Source organism: Zootoca vivipara, chromosome 6 (genome assembly GCF_965207765.1).
Source record: "Zootoca vivipara chromosome 6, rZooViv2.hap1.1, whole genome shotgun sequence".
Taxonomy (NCBI): Eukaryota; Metazoa; Chordata; class Lepidosauria; order Squamata; family Lacertidae; genus Zootoca; species Zootoca vivipara.
The window spans coordinates 61,738,956-61,757,726 of record NC_142589.1 but is presented as its reverse complement, the minus strand read 5'-3'; the positions used below and the strand labels follow the sequence as shown (position 1 = coordinate 61,757,726).

Here is an 18,771-nt window from a genome sequence, read left to right as displayed (position 1 = left end):
TTCGTGACCCCATGGACCAGAGCATGCCAGGCACTCCTGTCTTGCACTGCCTCCCGCAGTTTGGTCAGACTCATGTTGGTAGCTTCGAGAACACTGTCCAACCATCTCGTCCTGTCGTCCCCTTCTCCTTGTGCCCTCCATCTTTCCCAACATCAGGGTCTTTTCCAGGGAGTCTTCTCTTCTCATGAGGTGGCCAAAGTATTGGAGCCTCAGCTTCACGATCTGTCCTTCCAGTGAGCACTCAGGGCTGATTTCCTTCAGAATGGATAGGTTTGATCTTCTAGCAGTCCATGGGACTCTCAAGTCTCCTCCAGCACCATAATTCAAAACACATATGTCTTACTGAAAAGCTGGCCATAGCCTGTCCAGAACATAGTTCTGTGCTGCCCAGCAACTCAACCTAACATTACACTTCCTTCGAGCTGGTTCTTGTAATTGCTCCCTATAACCTATATGACTATACATGTACTTGGCTGAGGAAGGAAATCTGTTTTCAGACTGAATTCTTTAAGGTATACTCATCAGACTGCTTTAGCATATATAGAAAGAGAACGAGAGAAAGAAACTGCGCAAATCAAGCATCCAGCAATCCATTTCATGACTGATTGTCTCCCAGAGACCTCCCCCTCCCCCTGAAGCACTATACATCCTGGCGAGAGTTAACAATGTGGGTGTATCCGAAGCTTTTGTTCATGTCTTGATATGCCCTTTAATGTTTATTACAATCTACTGCTAAAGGAAAATTTCACCATTACAAACAGCTCAGGAATGGAAGGCATTTAGTGCTGAAATTTCTTTAAAACAGAAATATTTTTGCAACTTGCCTGTTGCACTCAATTTTGCTCTTTCACTTCTCCATAACTACAAGTCTTCAACAGATCCTAGCATGTCTAGGAACTTGGCAATCTCTCCCAGGCATATACATCTCCCCTTCTCCAAGAAGATGCTCCCCAGGTCAGTGCAATGTGTCAATTTAAATCCTATATCAAGGAAACCAATGTTTTGCTTTCAAAATGCATGTATTTTTTGTGTATGTGTGTGTTCATAATAATAATAATAATAATTTATTATTTATACCCCACCCATCTGACCGGGTTCCCCCAGCCACTCTGGGCGGCTTCCAACAAAACATTAAAATACAGAAATCCATCAAACATTAAAAGCTTCCCTAAACAGGGCTGCCTTAAGATGCCTTCTAAAGGTCTGGTTCAGTGAGGGGAGTACTGTCTAGTCACTGCAATTTACATAAAAAAGAATGTTATACACCTTAAGAAATTCTATAAGTATTGTGTTTCATTCCCCCCACCCCCAAAGACACTAGAGAAATGGCTTGGTTAATCTGTTGCATGTACACAAGAGAGAATCCTGGAGCAATTTAGAACAGCATGCAGTATTGTTCTTCCAAGACTGAGGCTTTTATGTTCAAAGTTAAGGAAAATAGAAATGGGAGTACAACAAAAATTGGTGTGGGGAGGTGCAACAGTTAATGAAGCTTATCCAATCTGTTAAGCACAATGAAGCCCATCAACCAGCCAATGGAAGTCCAGCCCAGCCCTCTCTTCGTGTGCCTACCCAGACTCAAATATCATCATTTGCGTTATAGCTGAGATTGATTATGGAAGAGGAGACACACTGCCTCAAATTCACACACTTCTGACCTTCAGGTGAAGCAAGAAGATTAGGTAAGAACTGCAACCCTGACAGCCTGTAAGGCAACTCTTTCTGAACTTACCTACACAGTTGTCACAAACACTGCAGTGGGAGGTCCTGGGAGGACGGAACATTTTGCAAGTATAGCAGTACTTCAACTTCACCATGTATTTATTTATAACAACTTCCATGGTACGGGCAGGTGGGCGGTAGGTTGAAGTGCCCAGGTTGTCTGCAAAGGCAAAAACATCCACAAATTATGCTCATCCCAGAATGGAACACAGGGATAGAGGGAATGTGACCATCTTCTCATCGAGTCCCCTGTCCAAAAGCAGAACTCGCAACTCACACACTGACCTCTCAGAGAGTATTGTATGCCATCTGAACAATAGAACGCCACAAGTGGGAAACAGAATCCATTTTTTGCTGCGCATTTTTTAGTAGCTAATTTTTAAATATGCATTGTTCCTCGTGTCTATACAATATTATAACTCATACAAAAAATGTAGGATTCTGAACAAACAACCCATGTTCAAAACACACACCTTATTTTAAAATGAAAGTTTACTTGAATTAGATTTTTAAGAAAAGCCAGAGTGGAAAATAGATGTGTGAATTACTGACCTCAAGACAGAAATAATCAGACCTTTCTGATTCTCACATGTCTTTCTCTTTAGAAAGATAAACTGGCAGCCTGGTCTTGTACAGGGTTTCTTTTTGGATTCCTATATCCAGTCCTTATGCTCTATGGTGCTACAAGCCTGGCTGCAACGTTCAACAGAACAGGCACCTGGCTACCCTGTTTCTCATATTTTAAGGCATCCCCATAAAATAAGCCATAGCAGGATTTTTAAGCATTCAAGGAATATAAGCCATACCCCGAAAATAAGACATAGTGATAGGAGCAGCAGCAATGCCGGCCGCGGCAGGAGGAGGAGGAAAAAAATAAGACATCCCTTGAAAATAAGCCATAGTGTTTTTTTTTTAGGAAAAAATAAATATAAGACGTGTCTTATAATATGAGAAACACGGTACAAGCAAGAGGCTTCAGAATTGTGGAGATTTTTTTAGCAGCTCTGAAGCAAGCAGGTGCTATATTATGGTCTATCACCAACCAAATTTTTGTGGGCCACTTAGTGTCTGCTGGTTGCTTGGATCCTTGCAAAGAATACTGGAATAGGTGGGCCAGCTATGGTCTGACCCAGCAAGAGCATATCTTATGTCCTTAAACAGGCATCCACATCTTTGCTTGGCCCACTAATGAGGGCAGCTAGACAGTCCCTATCCCAATGAGCATGATCAGCATCTATCCTAACTTCCAGGCTTTGAAACTACAGAGGTAGGCAGGGATTGTCCCAGCAACGACAATCCCTGGCTCCCTCCCCAATACCAAGGTTGGAAACAAGACTGGATTCTTTGGCAATTATGTGGCTAAGGTACTTAAAGCACTTCAGTCATACAGAGCCAAGAGGGCAAGATCCTGCCTGCTTCCTTGCTTCAGAGCTGGAAAGGGAGGTAGGAGGTTTCCTTGGCTGCTACTCGGCAGAGAAGCCCCTCTGCCAAACAGCAGCCAAAGGCAACACTCTCTCTGCCAGAAAAGGAAGGGGTGTGGCTAATGCTTGATTAAGGTGCGTTCCACACCTGAAAAAAGGAAGGGGGTTTCATTAGTCAAGCTGGAGGACACACATAGGAATACAGTTTTTGTTTCTTGACTATAAGGCCAGCAAAATATTGTGGACCACTGGTAAGTCTGAACAGTAAGGATCACTTACAACAGATTAGGTGTGCCCTAAACTGTTAAGAGATTCTAAGTAGGTACTCTTGCTTTGTAAATTTTGCACACAGTGATGGCTTAAGATGTCTCCAGCACAAAGATGACAATTCGAGCATTTAAGACTTCCAAAGGACCTGATATAATCCGTGGGCATATCTTTGACATTCCTGCTTTAAGTGCTTTTTTATAGAATTGCTGCTAGTCAAATCTATAATCTGATCCACTGTGAAACATAAAATATGCCAAGTTTCTACCTTATCTCCATCATATCAAAGCACTTCCAGCCAGGATCAGACTATCAGGCTGAAGCTAAGTAAATGGGAGAAGCTACTGAACACAGCCTCCAGACAATTTTTCTGTATTGCTATTGCACAATAATTCTTAGCGTGGCAAAAGAGTTCATTTTATTTAGCTGGATTCTCAGTTGCATGCAGCTTCAGTAGTTAAATCTGTATTCAGAAAATATAGTTAACACAGAACATAAAAGCAAAAGCATAGCCAGAAGCAAATCCAGGCTACTTGGTTATAAACAACTGTACATTTAAAAATCATTTCATCAGCGCACCTCCCCTGCAGATCTAAGGAATTGGGGAGATAACATATGGAAGGAGGAATTTCCACAGCTACACAGGCTTCAGACCACTTACATCGGTAAAGGTGAATGTAATGCTTTGAACTGAACTCAGAAGCAAATAGACAAGCAGTGCAGTAGGGACAGATTAGGAGTAGTATGCATTTACATGTGAGTTAGACTCCAACCAGTATCACAACTCTAAAATGCATCTGGATAATTGACTTTTGTCCCATGTATTTGGTTCCTTCCCTTCTCCACATTGTCCTTTAAGTTGCAGTTCCATATTGCTGGATAAATTGATTTGCAAATAACTGAATTACACTCAAAATGTAGTTCTTTAGATTTCAGTGTACAAAATGAACAGGGGTGACATTATAATTTATTACTACGCTTCTTTACCAGCTTTCATATAACAAAATCACAAAACGGTTTACAATATACATTAAACCAATAAATAAAACCAATTCTAAACAAGCCAATCAATGTCCATCAGAGAGCTGCTCACTGTCAACAAACCTCCAAAAATGTATCTGAAGAATCAATAAAGCCATGAGAACAGGTATTTGGCTCCTCAATCACATAGCTTGGGCACAGGGAAAGACTGGTTTAAACTCATACTTCCAATTCCTAATAAATTGGGATCATCTGGATTTCAAGTAAGCCATCCTTCCCCTCCTTTTACCAATCCAATGAATTTTAAGATGCAGTATTAAATGCACTTCTGGTGGAAGACTAGCTGCTGAATAAAACAGTGACCTTACAATGAAATTCTTGCAACTAGTTATATAAGTTATTACTCCATGAAAATTTACTCTAGTGTGCCTGCCCACAAAAACCAGTCAGTTCTGGTGTAACCTCTCCTCTCCAAAAACTTTGTAAGCTTCCCTACCTGGTCACCTACAAGTGAACAGCCAGAAACGAATTATGACAGACAGCTAGAAGCTGTCTTCCCTCCATGCTCTGAATGTTTAACTCACACAAGCTGCCCCTCAAACTGCTTCAGAGGAATGGAACAGCAATAGGGCTGGGCGATATATCATCCAAAACCGGTTTGAAGTTCACATCGTTATAATTGTTTCATAATATTTGAGCCGGCAATATATTGCGAATCGCAATGTGTGTAAGGGCTAGGGCCTGGCGATATCTGGTTTTCAACATCACAATAACTCACCAGCTAAACACTGCAATGTTATTACCAGCTAAACATTGCAAACTTCCACAATGTCTGAAATAAGGATGGATCTATACAGAGGCAAACAGGACAATATCCTGGCAACTGCTACTAAGGGGTCTAAAATAGATAAATGACAGTATTATCAATCATCACACACTCAGTTTCATCAGCAGGCCAAAATGCATCCTAACAGGACTTCTGGTTTTTGGCTTGGCTACCAAACGGTGGTATTCAGGACAACCCAAAGTACGGCAATGAGCCATTAAAGGTAAAGGTAAAGGGACCCCTGACCATTAGGTCCAGTAGTGACCGACTCTGGGGTTGCACGCTCATCTCGCATTATTGGCTGAGGGAGCCGGCATATAGCTTCCAGGTCATGTGGCCAGCATGACAAAGCCGCTTCTGGAAAACCAGAGCAGCACATGGAAACGCTGTTTACCTTCCCGCTGTAGGTATTTATCTACTTGCATTTTGACATGCTTTCGAACTGCTAGGTTGGCAGGAGCTGGGACCAAGCAACGGGAGCTCACCCCGTCACAGGGATTCGAACCGCCGACCTTCTGATCGGCAAGCCCTAGGCTCAGTGGTTTAACCCACAGTGCCACCTGGGTCCCATAAGCCATTAGTGAATACAAATCTGGGACTGCCAGTAAGCCTGCTAGGAGGCAGAAGCAGCAGTGGCAGAAACAGCTTGCCATGACCGCAGTACGTGTCGGCAGTAGTGGCGACAACCTGCAGGGCCTTACGGCGGCAGAACAAACAGTGGCAACTTGTAAGGCCTCACAGTGGCAACAGGAGCTGACGGGAGTAGCAGCAGCACCCTGTGAGGACTCACAACAGCGATGGGAGGCAGTGGCAGTAGCAGTGGCAGCCTGCAAGGACTCACAGCAGTGACGGGAGGTGGCAGCTGAGCAGCAGCAGCCTGTGAGGCCCCACGGTGACAGGAGGTGGCAGCTGTAGCGGCGGCGGCATGCAAAGCCTCAAGACAGTGACAAGAGGTGGCTGCAGTAATGACACCCTGCAAGGCCTCACAGCAGCAACGGGATATGGCTGCAGTAAAGGCAGTGGCCTGCAAGAGAGTGATGGCAGCAGCCTGTGAGGTCTTGCGGTGGCCATGGGAAGTGGCAGCAGTAGCAGCATTACTGTCTTACAGTGGTGACAAAATTTGGCAGCAGAAGCGATGGTGGTCTGTGAGTTCTCGTGGCAGATGCCTGCTGGGACTTGCAGCAATGACAGGAGGTGACAGCAGTAGTGACATCCTGCGAGCCTTGCGTTGGTGACAGGAGATGGCAGCAATCTTAGTGGCGGCCTGCGAGGCCTCGCCGTGGTGGCAAGGTGGGAGGTGGTGGCAGAAGTTGTGGCAGCCTGCCTCAGCGAGGCCTTGCAGGACACCTGTGCTTCTGCTACTGTCTCCTGCCACCACCGCAAGGTCTTGCAGGTTGCCGCTACTGCCACCGGTGTGACAAGGCCTTGCAGGCTGTCACTGCTTCTGCCACTGCCACAAGGCCTTGCAGACCACCACTACTGCCGCCACCATGACAAGGCCTAACTGGCTGCCACTGCTTCTGCTGCCGCCACCCACTACCATGCCAAGGCTTCGCAGGCTGCTGATTATTGTGCCACTGCTGCCAGGCTTCTGCTGCTTCTGTGCCCTTTTTGTTATTGGTTCTGCTGCCGCCAGGCTGCTGCCTAGCAGGCTGCTGGTAGTCTCAGATTATTTGTATTCACTATGACTCATCACCGTACTTTGGATTGTCCGGAATACCACCATTTGATAGCCAAGCCCAAAACCAAAAGTCTCATTTGGATGCATTTTGTCTTGCCTGCTGCCAAAAGTGACCATGAGGTGATTGATAATATCATCATTTATCAGTTTTAGACCCTTTAGTAGTAGCAGTTGCCAGGACATTGTCCTGTTCGCCTCTATGTCTAGTTCCTTCCTTATTTCAGATATTGTGATATATCTGAAATATATTGCCCAGCGCTAAACAGCAACAATAAATATCTGGCTCAGTTGAGGAACTGGCAGAAATTATCTGACACCTTATCACCACCAAGGCTAAACCACAGGATAAGCTTCAAGTTCAACACTCACTATGCCTGCATCATACTTTGTTCCAAGCCACAGAGCAGAAATGAGAAGGCTGGTACAATATTTAAGCCAATAGCAAAGGTTGCAAGGTTTTTAGCTGGGGCAATCAGAATAAAATCCACTATTTGACTATTGATTCAAAATCCTAAAATGTATTTTATATAACTGACTTTTTATTTCTATTCTTTGTATATCATATTCTTTGTATGACTGATGGCTGAAGCATCACGGGTTTTCCCTAGAAAAGGTTTAAGCTATTAGGTCCCTCCAGTGAAGATCTGGCAACTGCTTTGTCTCCCTTCATGATAGCCTCAGACTCGGGAAAATGCTCAAATGAGGATGTTGCATACCATGAGATCACTAGCAGAGTTTAAATTTTTTCCCAAGGATGTAGAAGAGTGACAACTAGAACCTCACCTATCCATTTCTCCAGGTCTGCAGCTTCACTGGGGGTGGCTCTGGGCAGGATACCGGGATCTCTGAAACTGGTCTGCAGCAAAGAGCTGATGACAAAGAGGAACAGGATGCCAGCAATGATGGGAATGGCCAAGGTCAGGTTACGAGCCAAGAAGGGACAGCTGAAAAAAAGAACAACACATTTTTAAAGTAGGGCCTCCATTCACTGCACAAACACTTCACTCACGGACAGGGTCTTACTTGGCCACTGGAGCCAACAGATCATAACTTCTTCAAATTCCACCCTGAAAAATTCTGTAGATCTTTTAGAAGAATATGATTAAGGACCACATTGCAAATAAGCTCACAAGTTACATGCCTGCAAAAATTACTAGTCGGCTAAGAGGCAAATTGTCTGTGCATCCATGCTCGTTATGGAGTTGGGACAGAGTGGATGAGGGACAGAGTAATCTCCTGCCCCTTCCCTTTATGGAGTTTCATATGCCTGCCTACATAAAACTCCTGGTCACCTATGCCTGCCAGGCAAATTGCTAAATGCAAGGCTGGATTAAGGGGCAGAGTGGACAGCAATAGCTATCTTATGAGGTCAGAATCATTTACAGTCATAGCTTATTCCTGGAGTAAATCCTTCCCTACTACACAATCTTTTTAAAATGTGGGTTTTTTTGCCCAGGGGGGGGAGAGTTATTGGGTTGCTTTTATTTTGATTATATATTTTGTGGATTTATATTTTGATTTTGTTCTGTGAACTGCCCCAAGACCTCTGGGTATAGGGCAGTATATAAATTCAATAAATAAAAATAAAATAAAATAAAAACAATCTAGTTTTTCCTTAAATCCTGAAGAAAGCAAATCTACAAACTAGTTACTTCATTTCCCCCTCCTTTTTTCAATACCTCTCCACTAAGTTCTTACAAGTGTAAACTTGATACAGTTTCTAAAGACTGTTTAGTCACATAGCTGATGGCCTCTTATCTTATTAACCTGCTGTGTATATATCCACTTTTATCATTGTTTTTTATATAATGTATACAGCTCCATTTTTAATGAACAAATAGCTGAATATCTTATCAGATTTCTATCACAGAGATATTGTGAGGGAGGCCACAATTATTATGTTTCACTGAAGGAGAACAGGGACTATGAGGTAACTTACTTGTCAACGGCTACCTGGTGCCAGTGTGACTGCATGAGACTTGACAATGCCAATATTTGTCTGGATCACACTGGTTCACAATTATTTGGTGTTGGAAAACACAGCAAATCTACTGGTTAGAACAAGCTTCACTGTCTCCAGCAATTTTGGATCACCTTGCTGAAGCACAGCCGTTCTTCCCTTGCTCTTTAACTCAAGGTTGACATGCCACCAGACCCTGTGCCTCCAGCATCTACTCTGACCTATACTGTACAGTCGTACCTTAGTTTTTGAACAGCTTAGTTCTCAAACATTTTGGCTCTTGAACGCCGCAAACCCAGAAGTGACTGTTCTAGCTTGCGAACTATTTTTGGAAGCCGAACATTCGACAAGGCTTCCACGGCTTCTGATTGGCTGCAGGAGCTTCCTGCAGCCAATCAGAAGCCGTGCTTTGGTTTCCAAATGTTTTGGAACTCGAACGGACTTCCACAACAGATTCTGTTCGACTTCCAAGGTATGACTGTACTCTGGTCCACCAAAGTGGGGGGCCAGATTACTGGAACTGTTGCGTCTGATGTTAACAAAGCCAGATCCAAACTAGATTTTTTAAATAAAAGAACAGGAACTCCATCTGAATCCAGAAGTGGCAATGGCATTTAAATCCTTATTTAGGGTTTCAATATTGGAGACCACAAATATAGTCCAATGACATGTCACCATATCTGGGAGAGGGGGAAATTAGCGAGAGAGAACCTGATCATGCTGGGCCTAGAGTTGTCAATGGTAACCATGGCATTCTTTTTTAAAAGGAGAAGAAGGGTGGGTGGGAGCTTGATTTGAGAAGTGGGAGCGAGCTGTGTGTCGTGAGGTAAATTAATACTATTTCTGTTCTGTTCTTTTCAGTAAAGAACAGATTTGCAAGGGCTGGGGTTGTTTGGCAGAAAGACAGCCACAAAGGCTGCGGAAGGTGCAGTGAATGAGCTGATATTAAGACTGTGGCAGAAGCACACGAGGCTTGTCAACTAACCAGGGGAAAATGTCCTTGTCTGATCCTGTGACTTTAAACAGCAGTTTGGTCTGTGGAAATAAACAGGTGACATTTCACATAGCTTGGAGATCAGTATTACCACTTCTTAGCATGCACCATTCGAAGCACGGCTGCAGAGACCAGCTAAAAGCCCCACAACCTTGGACAGTGGGGGGCAATTCAGCACAAACCCTGCTTCCTCTGAAATGTTTATCACGCAGGATGCAACATATAACATATCATGTTTACTAATCCATATGGGTTTTAGTGGATCCCAAGCAGCTACTTAAGCTTATCTATGTAAACGGGTATTTCAAAGGCTAACTAGGATTGATTGATTTTATATATCGTCCTTCATCAAAAGACCTCAGGGCAGTTTGCAGAATAAAATACAAGATAAAACACAAGTAGAGAATTGAACCAAAACAACAAAACAAGACCCCTCTTTCCCACAGCTACATTTAACAGGCTGTAGTATATCAATCAGCCCAAGGCCTGGTTGAAGAGGAACGTTTTTCCCTAGTGTCTAAAATACAGTGGTACCTCTGGTTAAGAACTTAATTCGTTCCTGAGGTCCGTTCTTAACCTGAAACTGTTCTTAACCTGAAGCACCACTTTAGTTAATGGGGCCTCCTGCTGCCGCTGTGCCACAGGAGCACAATTTCTGTTCTCATCCTGAAGCAAAGTTCTTAACCTGAGGTACTATTTCTGGGTTAGCGGAGTCTATAACCTGAAGCGTTTGTAACCTGAGGTACCACTGTATATATACTGAAGGCGCCAAATGAACCTCCCTGGGGAGAGCGTTCCACAAACAGGGAGCCACTACAGAAAAGGCCCATTCTCATGTTGCTACCCTCCGGACCTCAAATGGAGGAGGCACACAAAGAAGGGCTTCAGATGATGAACACAGAGTCCAGGACGGTTTATATAGGGAGAGGCGGTCCAGAAATGGATCATCTCAACAATAACGTATTATATTTGCATGGATTCTGGAGTAACAGCTTCTGAGCCCAGCACACTGGCTGAGGAAGAAGCACACTTCCCCCTTCATTCTCACCCCTACTACAGATAACCAAAAGCACAAGCCAATGGAAAACAGCACAAACCCCCCTGCCAGCCAGCATCTTGCGGTCTGCCTTGCAGGCAAGGCAAAAGCAGCATGGATTTTGCTGAACAGTGGGCAGAAAGGGAAAGTGTACACAAGCGAAAGAATGGCAAAGGTCCCTTCTAGCTAGCTCCACCCTCCAATCTGCAAAGCTACAGTGGTACCTCTGGTTAAGAACTTAATTTGTTCTGGAGGTCCATTCTTAACCTGAGGTACCACTTTAGATAAAGGGGCCTCCCGCTGCCGCGCGATTTCTGTTCTCATCCTGAAGCAAAGTTCTTAACCCGAGGTACTATTTCTGGGTTAGCGGAGTCTGTAACCTGAAGCGTCTGTAACCCGAGGTACCACGGTAGTTATTCCAAGGCGCTATTTCACTTATCAAAATCATATCAACTTTTGATCTAGCGGGGGAGGGGGAGAGAAAATTCCAGAGAGGAAGCTTAAGTCTTGACAACTTAAGGAACAGCATTAAGATGTCTTCTGAAGCAAAGTCAGCTTCTCAGAATATAAAGTCGAAGCTGAAGGTGGTTAAGGTTTTCTGTGACTGCAAACAACGTACAGGCAGCTAGGGTACTGCGGCTGGTTTCTGTTTATGTTTAGGTACGTATATTCCGGCGTATAAGACGACTGGGCATATAAGACGACCCCCAACTTTTCCAGTTAAAATATAGAGTTTGGGGTATACTTGCCGTATAAGAAATACGACCCGGCATATAAGACGACCCCCCCCCCCGGACTTTTGAGAAGATTTTCCTGGGTTAAAAAGTAGTCTTATATGCAGGAATATACAGTACAGTCGTACTTCGGGTTACGAACTCGATCTGTTCTGGGTCGCAGTTCGTAACCCGAAAAGGTCGCAAACCGAGCGCCTTTTTTGCGCATGTGCAAAGCGCGCTGCTTCTGCGCATGCGCAGAATGCACGCACGACGAAAACACTTCCAGGTTTGCGGAGTTCGTAACCCGAGGTACGACTGTAGTTGATATGTGTGGTGTGGTACAGGATGGCATGAGGATAGTGCTACTGCATACTATGAGGCAACACCACAATCACACCAGTACCGAGATCCATCCACAGCGCAGGTCACATGGGCTGGATCCAGAATTGGCCTCCACAGTCACTTACAGCCCCATTGTTAAAAACGTGTTTATGGAAGACAATCTTACTCGGCTACGAGTGATCACCGAAGAAGAAGATGGGCTGGTTAAACATATTAAACTGACCCAGTGTTTTACAGTAGCAAAGACAAAGCTTACAACTACACTCTCCTAACGGCTGGCATGGAATAACAGGGCCTAGCTGCTAAAACTCCCAAGATTAAATTTCCACCAAAGGCAAGGAGAGCTGGACATGCAAGCAGAGGCTTTAGAGTCAAAACTAGCACTCTGGGGAACGCACTATTTACATAAGGAAAACACAGAACACCCCCGCCCACTGCAGAAGGACTTTACTATTATAAGCACTGATAATCACACGGACTCCCAACACATACACAAAAGCTGCCCAAATACTTCCTGATACCTAGTCATGAGAGGATTAGAGGAATCTGATGCACCTCCCAAGTTCAGTTGTGAAGCCACACCAGATCAACACTAGTATCATCTGCTGCAGCTGTCCTTTGATTTCCCTTTTGTGCAAGCAAGGGCAGAGGGACATGCCATAAACTCTTCACATACATCCCTGAATCCTCCACCACTCTTCCTTCCCCACAGTGGTGCTAATCCCAGTGGTCAGAGAGGGTGTAACAAAAGATGTGCCCCCCCCTTTAAAGGGTTTTTAAACCTAGGAGCCAAATACCATTCTTGACAAAACACCAGATACCACAACGTGAAGCTAGCACAGAGTATGTCTCTCTCCCTCCCCACCCCCCTTCCTGGCTAAAAGCCTCTAAGTGTCTAACAGAGACGTCTTAATTGCATGTTAGAAGGAGATTAGGAGCTGGCGTGCTATGGTCCATGGGGTCACGAAGAGTCGGACACGACTAAACGACTAAACAATAACAAGAGCTGTTTCTCATGATATAGCAGGCTTATATTTAAGCATTCACCTGTTAGTCATAGACAACAAGGAACCGGATGCCAGCTCTCAAGCTGCCTACACACTTTGGTGGACATTTACAAGGTTGATATAGAGGCTGCTGGAGAATGTGTATGCATGGCAGCTGAATACGCTGAATAGTTCCCACACTGCTGCCAAACAACTCTAGCAGAATGGGAGACAGGCCCTGCAGACCTGATACAAGCTAGCACATCCCAAATGGAGCAATGGAGGCAGTTTCAAGCGTTCTCCATGTGCCAGCAGTGTCTTGGTAAACTGCCTCAATTCTACGCATTAGCAGGTAAAGGTAAAGGACCCCTGGATAGTTAAGTCCAGTCAAAGGCTGTGGCTCCCATCTCACTTTTCAGGCCGAGGGAGCCGGCGTTTGTCCATGGGCAGCTTTCCGGGTCGTGGCCAGCAAGACTAAACCGCTACTGGCGCACGGAGGACCATGATGAGTGCCAGAGCGCATGGAAATGCCATTTACCTTCCCGTCAGAGCAGTACCTATTTATCTACTTGAACTGGTATGGCAGAAACTGGTACAAAGCAATGGGAGCTCACTCCATCACGCAGATTCAAACTGCTGACCTTTCTATCATACTCATTAGCACAACACTGAACACACACATACACAACTGATTCACTTCCACCTGCCTTTGCAAGACAGCTCGCATGCCTTCAGAAGATCTTGTTTACACACACACAGCCCACAAGTGGTTAGAATATGAACACAAGTCAGACAGGGCTCAGTCAAACGTTCACTTGCATGAACATTCAACGTCATGCTAGACGAATGCCCTGTAAGATGAATTTTTCGCTTAACGAAGAGATTTTTCGAGCGGAGGTTGCCTCGCAAGACAAAAAATTCGTCTAGCAAATCGCGGTTTCCCATAGGAATGCATTGAAATTCAATTAATGTGTTCCTATGGGCAAAAAATAAAATAAAAAATTCAATGCATTCCTATGGGATTCGCTAGACGAATTTTTCATTATACGAATTGACCCGTGGAACGAATTAAATTCATCTAGCAAGGCACCACTGTATGTAGTTCCTAGTGGCTCTTTGCATTCTCCCTGCCCCACAGACAATTATGCTTCTTACTCTGCAAGAAGACCACCATGAATCCTACCCTTTCTAATCATGTCTTGCATTTCCACCTAAGCTTTGGAGCAAATTTAATAAGTGGCAGCCTCTCCTATGGTGTCATCTGAAGTTAACTTCTTGAATGTTTGTGTCATTCACTGAAAAACAACTTCTTAAATCATCCCAACCTCAGATCTTACTTTCAATGAGTCAAGTCAGCTTTCTTCACTTATGTTAGCCTAATAACCAATGGTGAAAGGATTCACTCAGGTCCATTCATAGAGCACTTGGAAGACAAAGTGGGGGAAAAGAAGCACCCCCCCTTATTTTCCTATTAGAACAAGTATGCAAGTATGCATGCACACACTGGCGGAGAAGGAGAAGGAGAAGGAGAAGGAGGAGGAGGAGGAGAAGGAGGAGGAGGAGGAGGAGGAGGAGGAGGAGGAGGAGGAGGAGGAGGAGGAGGAGGAGAGAAGAAGAAGAAGAAGAAGAAGAAGAAGAAGAAGAAGAAGAAGAAGAGTAGTAAGGAATCTCAAAGTGGCTCGGGGTGCCATTGCAGCTGCCACCCCGCCCGCGCATGCCCCCATGGGCGGCATGCCACGCCCCCAGGACACGCGCCAGTCCCGCCCCCGCCTGCTCCCCCCCCCAAGTTCCGCCACTGCATGCACACTTACCCTGTTTCTCATATTTTAAGACATACCCATAAAATAAGCCATAGCAGGATTTTTAAGCATTCAAGGAATATAAGCCATACCCCGAAAATAAGACATAGTGATAGGCGTAGCAGCAATGCCGGCCACGGCAGGAGGAGGAGGAAAAAAATAAGACATCCCTTGAAAATAAGCCATAGTGTGTTTTTTTGAGGAACAAATAAATATAAGACATGTCTTATAATATGAGAAACACGGTACAGGCTGAGGGAAATGAGAAGCCCAAAGTCTTGCACATTTATTTATTTCACCTTGCCTTTCACCTTTGGTTATGATCCGTTGTAAAATGCCTTGGGGGATCCTAACAATTCAATACAAAACTACTAACTCCTTGGTGGCATGGGGGGAGGGGGGGCTGAGAAAGATGGTGGAGAAAAGGGATGTCAATACCTCTCACCATTTTTCTGGTATTGGTGACACTATGGCTGTTTTTATTGTCCTTTTTCTTACAATTAAAGCATGCAATGCAGGCTGCCTTCACTAAGCAGTATTTTGATGTGCCTCTTGTGTGGGCTGCAGGCACCAAGCAAAGTTTCTGCATTTTCAGGAGAGGGCTATGTCAGCAGTAAGAATGTAAGAAGAGGCCAAGTGTTACTGGCTCAGCCTCTCTCCACAACACGTCATTTTAAGGGCTTTTCATGGGCTACTGCTGCCAATGGGAATGCCACCAGTGGGAGAGGAAGTGAACTCTGCCAGATGTTTCCAGGATGAATCTTGTATCAATTGCTTTCTCACACCTAACGTATCTCACAATGTTGATGCAAGAATAAACTAGCAAGGGGGGGGGAAGCTACCCTAAGCCCTAAGAAATGTAATAAAGGAAAAAAATATTTAGTGCTTATCCAAAAGCAGGGACTTTATTACAGCAGTGGCACTGGAATCACAAAATTCCCTCCCCTCTTGGGGTCAGAAGCACACACCCGCCCTTTCAAAAGGAGTGTAAAAACCATGCCTATTTCGCTGTGCCTTTTCAGTATTATCTTGTCTTATCAAGTAAAGCTTTTGATACCGTGCCTTCACACAAAACACAGTACTGCAGCACCTAACAAAAATACTGTGGCATACTGGTTTACTGCTCAGAAAACGCCATCAAAGAGGGGTTCCTAAATCTTACCTGTACATGCACACAGTTATATATGTTAAGCTTCTATGGACTAGACAGTAGCCTGGCGAATTGGGGCTCTAGTCCACAACAACCTTATGCCACAGTTAAGCCCGCAATCCTATGCACCCCTAAAAGTGGGAGGAAACACCCATTGAACACAGCGGGACTTTCTAGAGGAAAAGGTTTCATTGCACGCCGCACCTGGCCAGCCTTTCAGTCGCCACAAGGCGCAAACAGGTTACACCCTCTAGCAATTAGCTTAACCTTAAGCTCGGTTGCTGCCTACGGCAATCACGAAAAAGGTTGACTATGTGGAAACACTCTGCGACCCCTTTCGGGGCTGGGGTTGGAAAGCGAGGTCACGGTTTTGCAAGGAAGGAAATAAATGTCAAAAAGCAGGAAGGGTTGTTGGGTGTCGTCGTCCCCCGTCCCCCCGTCCCCAGCCTGTGCTTCTCCGCTCCATCACTCACGGACTCACTCGAAGGCGAAGAAGAGGCCGCTGGTGACCACGATGAGGCCGAGCGTGAGGAGGAAGACGCCGCTGTGCCGGGCCAGCATGAGGCGGCCTCCGCAGTAGAAGCGGTTGCGCCCGGGGAAGACTTCCCATTTGCGGCGGCGCCCGTGCGCCGGGGTGGCGGCTGCCACGGAAGAGGCCGCCGGCGCCGGAGGCTCCGAGGAAGGAGGAGCGGCCGGGGTGCCCGGCGGGATCTGCCGGTACTCGCATTCCTTCATGGTGATGGCGCCGGCCGGCCTCCCCCGTCCAGACCCCACCGAGCGGCGGCAGCGGCGGCCTCTGGCGCAGCCAGGACCGCCCGGCAGGCAGGAAGGGAGAGACCCGCTCGGCAGCTCCGTCGCCCCGCCCTCAGCGGCAGAGGGAGAATGAGCCGGCGGGCGGGCGGGCGGGCACCGGCACACACCCCCTGCCCGCCGAGGCCTCCCGCCACAGCGCCTCCCTCGCGCCGGCTGGCCTGGAGTCCGCGCTGCAGCCGCCGGCCTTGCCTGAGCAGCTCCCGCCGCCTTCCCTCGGGGGGGGGGGGGAGAAGCGCGCACCAAAGCCCGCCGCCGCCGCGCAGGCAGCTCCCTCCGCTTCTTCACTCCGCCCCGCTCGCCTCCCCTCACCCACCGTGCTGCTCTGTACTGAAAACTCCTTTGTCTTCAAGTAAAAGGCCTGTCGGGCCTTCGGCTTCCGATGATTCAAGGCTTTTCCCGCTCTCTTTAAACTGAATTCCGCGGGAAGTGACTCTGACCGCGGGGCAGAGTACCGGCGGTGTCTTTTTGTAAAGAAACAGGGCCAGTCCCTTGTTGTTGTTGCTACACATCACCAGTATCCCTTAAATGCCGTTTCCCGTAAGGAACAATCAAGGTCCTTTTGAGCATCTCACAAGCAGGGCATGAGAGATGTAAACCGGCTTTTCCTGATCCTTGTATGCTCCCGAGCATCTGGTACTCGACTCTGAAGGTGGAGGTTCCATTAACTATCATATATAATTTCCCCTACTTCTAAAGAGATGGAGAAAAGACCCATTTCAATGGGTCTTCTCTGAGTAAAGCTTAGTTAAATGCCACCCTTATTCCCACACAAGAAAGGTTTATTATCTATCGTGTGCTATTCACTCGAACTCAGGACGCAAGGGAGAAACGTGCTAAGAGGAAGGCACGCATGGCAAATCCACACCGGGATCAACTCCTGCCCAGAAACCAATGTCCCCACTGTGGAAGGACATGTGGGTCCAGAATTGGCCTCCACAGTCACCTACGGACTCATTGTTAAAACAGTGTTTATGGAAGACAATCTTACTCGGCTACGGGTGATCACCAAAGAAGACTATTTTAAACATTTTAAGCTCACAGAACTTCTTGCCTATTTACTTAGGTAAACATGTATTATTTGTCAACAGAATTACCGTATGTACTATCCCTTCAAAGCAATAGATGTTCCCATGAATGAAAATTATGTTGCATCCTGTACAGAAGTCACAATGTATATAGAAGACAAATATGGTTTGATGCACTAGTGAAACCAATTTGTGGTTGGAAAAGGGGGGGGGGGATGAAACGTTTTTGTCTCCTGCGCAATGACTCACCGTCTGCATCTGTGTTGTATTCAGCTGGTAGGTTGAACTTTACATGCTGAATGGGCTACAATATCAAATGGTAATCATACATGGCTTCCCCTGGCAAAACGCTCTTCATTGTGATGGGTGAGCATAGAGGACAGGTTTGAACCCTGCATGCAGCCTTGTTTGAGAGGGATTGCAGTGTGTTTGCTCTGTGTGCAAACATTCTACTATGGGATCCCTGCCAAGTCCAGGCAGCCCAGTTTACGAACCCATTACAAAGGTTACCACAAAGTATACCACTTCTTTTTTTCCATAGGCATGAATGGCAACCATCCACATACATCAGGTGTAGCCAACATGGTATCCTCTAGATATGTTGGACTTCAGCGCCCATCATCCCTAACCACTGACCATGCTGGCTAGTCTGGAAGGAGTCCAATATCTTTGCTACCTCTGACATAGACGGTGGAAAGCAATTACACTTCAGGGCACCATGGGGAGCTTAACCTGCTCCTTGCCCTCGTAATCCAAATCTTTAAAAATCAAGCATATTCCTACTTGCATGCCTTAGCTCCATCTCAGCTTCTGTTTCTTGGTCACACCCAGAGTGTTAGTATTCAGTGTTTTTTTTTTTTAAAAAAAAAACAACTACCACAAATTATGAAGTTTCCCACATTTGGAGAAATCATAGGCGTCAGCACACCCACAGTGCAATGGATGAGCCATAGCCTGGGAAAGCCTCCTTCATGATCAAGGTGTCTCCCCTGCCAGGTAAGTATCCAGTGTTTTTTATATGGCTTTCCTCTGCATCCACACCAAACACACCT

General features: G+C 45.8%; 1 protein-coding gene and 1 non-coding gene across 11 annotated transcripts in view; both read right to left on the bottom strand.

The window, feature by feature from the left end:
* ZDHHC18 (zDHHC palmitoyltransferase 18) overlaps nucleotides 1–17,825 on the bottom strand; it is a 33,514-nt gene extending 15,689 nt beyond the window's left edge. For 5 of the 10 annotated variants that reach the window (XR_015950623.1, XR_015950621.1, XR_015950622.1 and 2 more), the window contains exons 1-4: nucleotides 16,363–17,825; nucleotides 9,844–9,893; nucleotides 7,682–7,842; nucleotides 1,733–1,882 (exon numbers count right to left, since the gene is read on the bottom strand). Coding sequence is in view for 6 of the 10 variants with exons in the window: in XM_088672367.1 (XP_088528493.1) it covers nucleotides 1,733–1,882; nucleotides 7,682–7,842; nucleotides 9,844–9,893; nucleotides 16,363–16,608 (607 nt within the window). In the remaining 4 variants the exon portion in view is untranslated. Of the gene's footprint in view, nucleotides 1–1,732; nucleotides 1,883–7,681; nucleotides 7,843–9,843; nucleotides 9,894–16,354 lie in introns of all 10 variants that reach the window. The other 5 variants (XR_015950624.1, XM_035121102.3, XM_035121100.3 and 2 more) reach the window with 2 other exon arrangements.
* A 739-nt stretch (nucleotides 17,826–18,564) lies between these two features.
* LOC118088038 (U1 spliceosomal RNA) lies at nucleotides 18,565–18,723 on the bottom strand. Its single transcript, XR_015950780.1, has one exon. It is a non-coding gene; the product is annotated as a U1 spliceosomal RNA (small nuclear RNA).
* Between the last annotated feature and the right edge of the window lie 48 nt (nucleotides 18,724–18,771).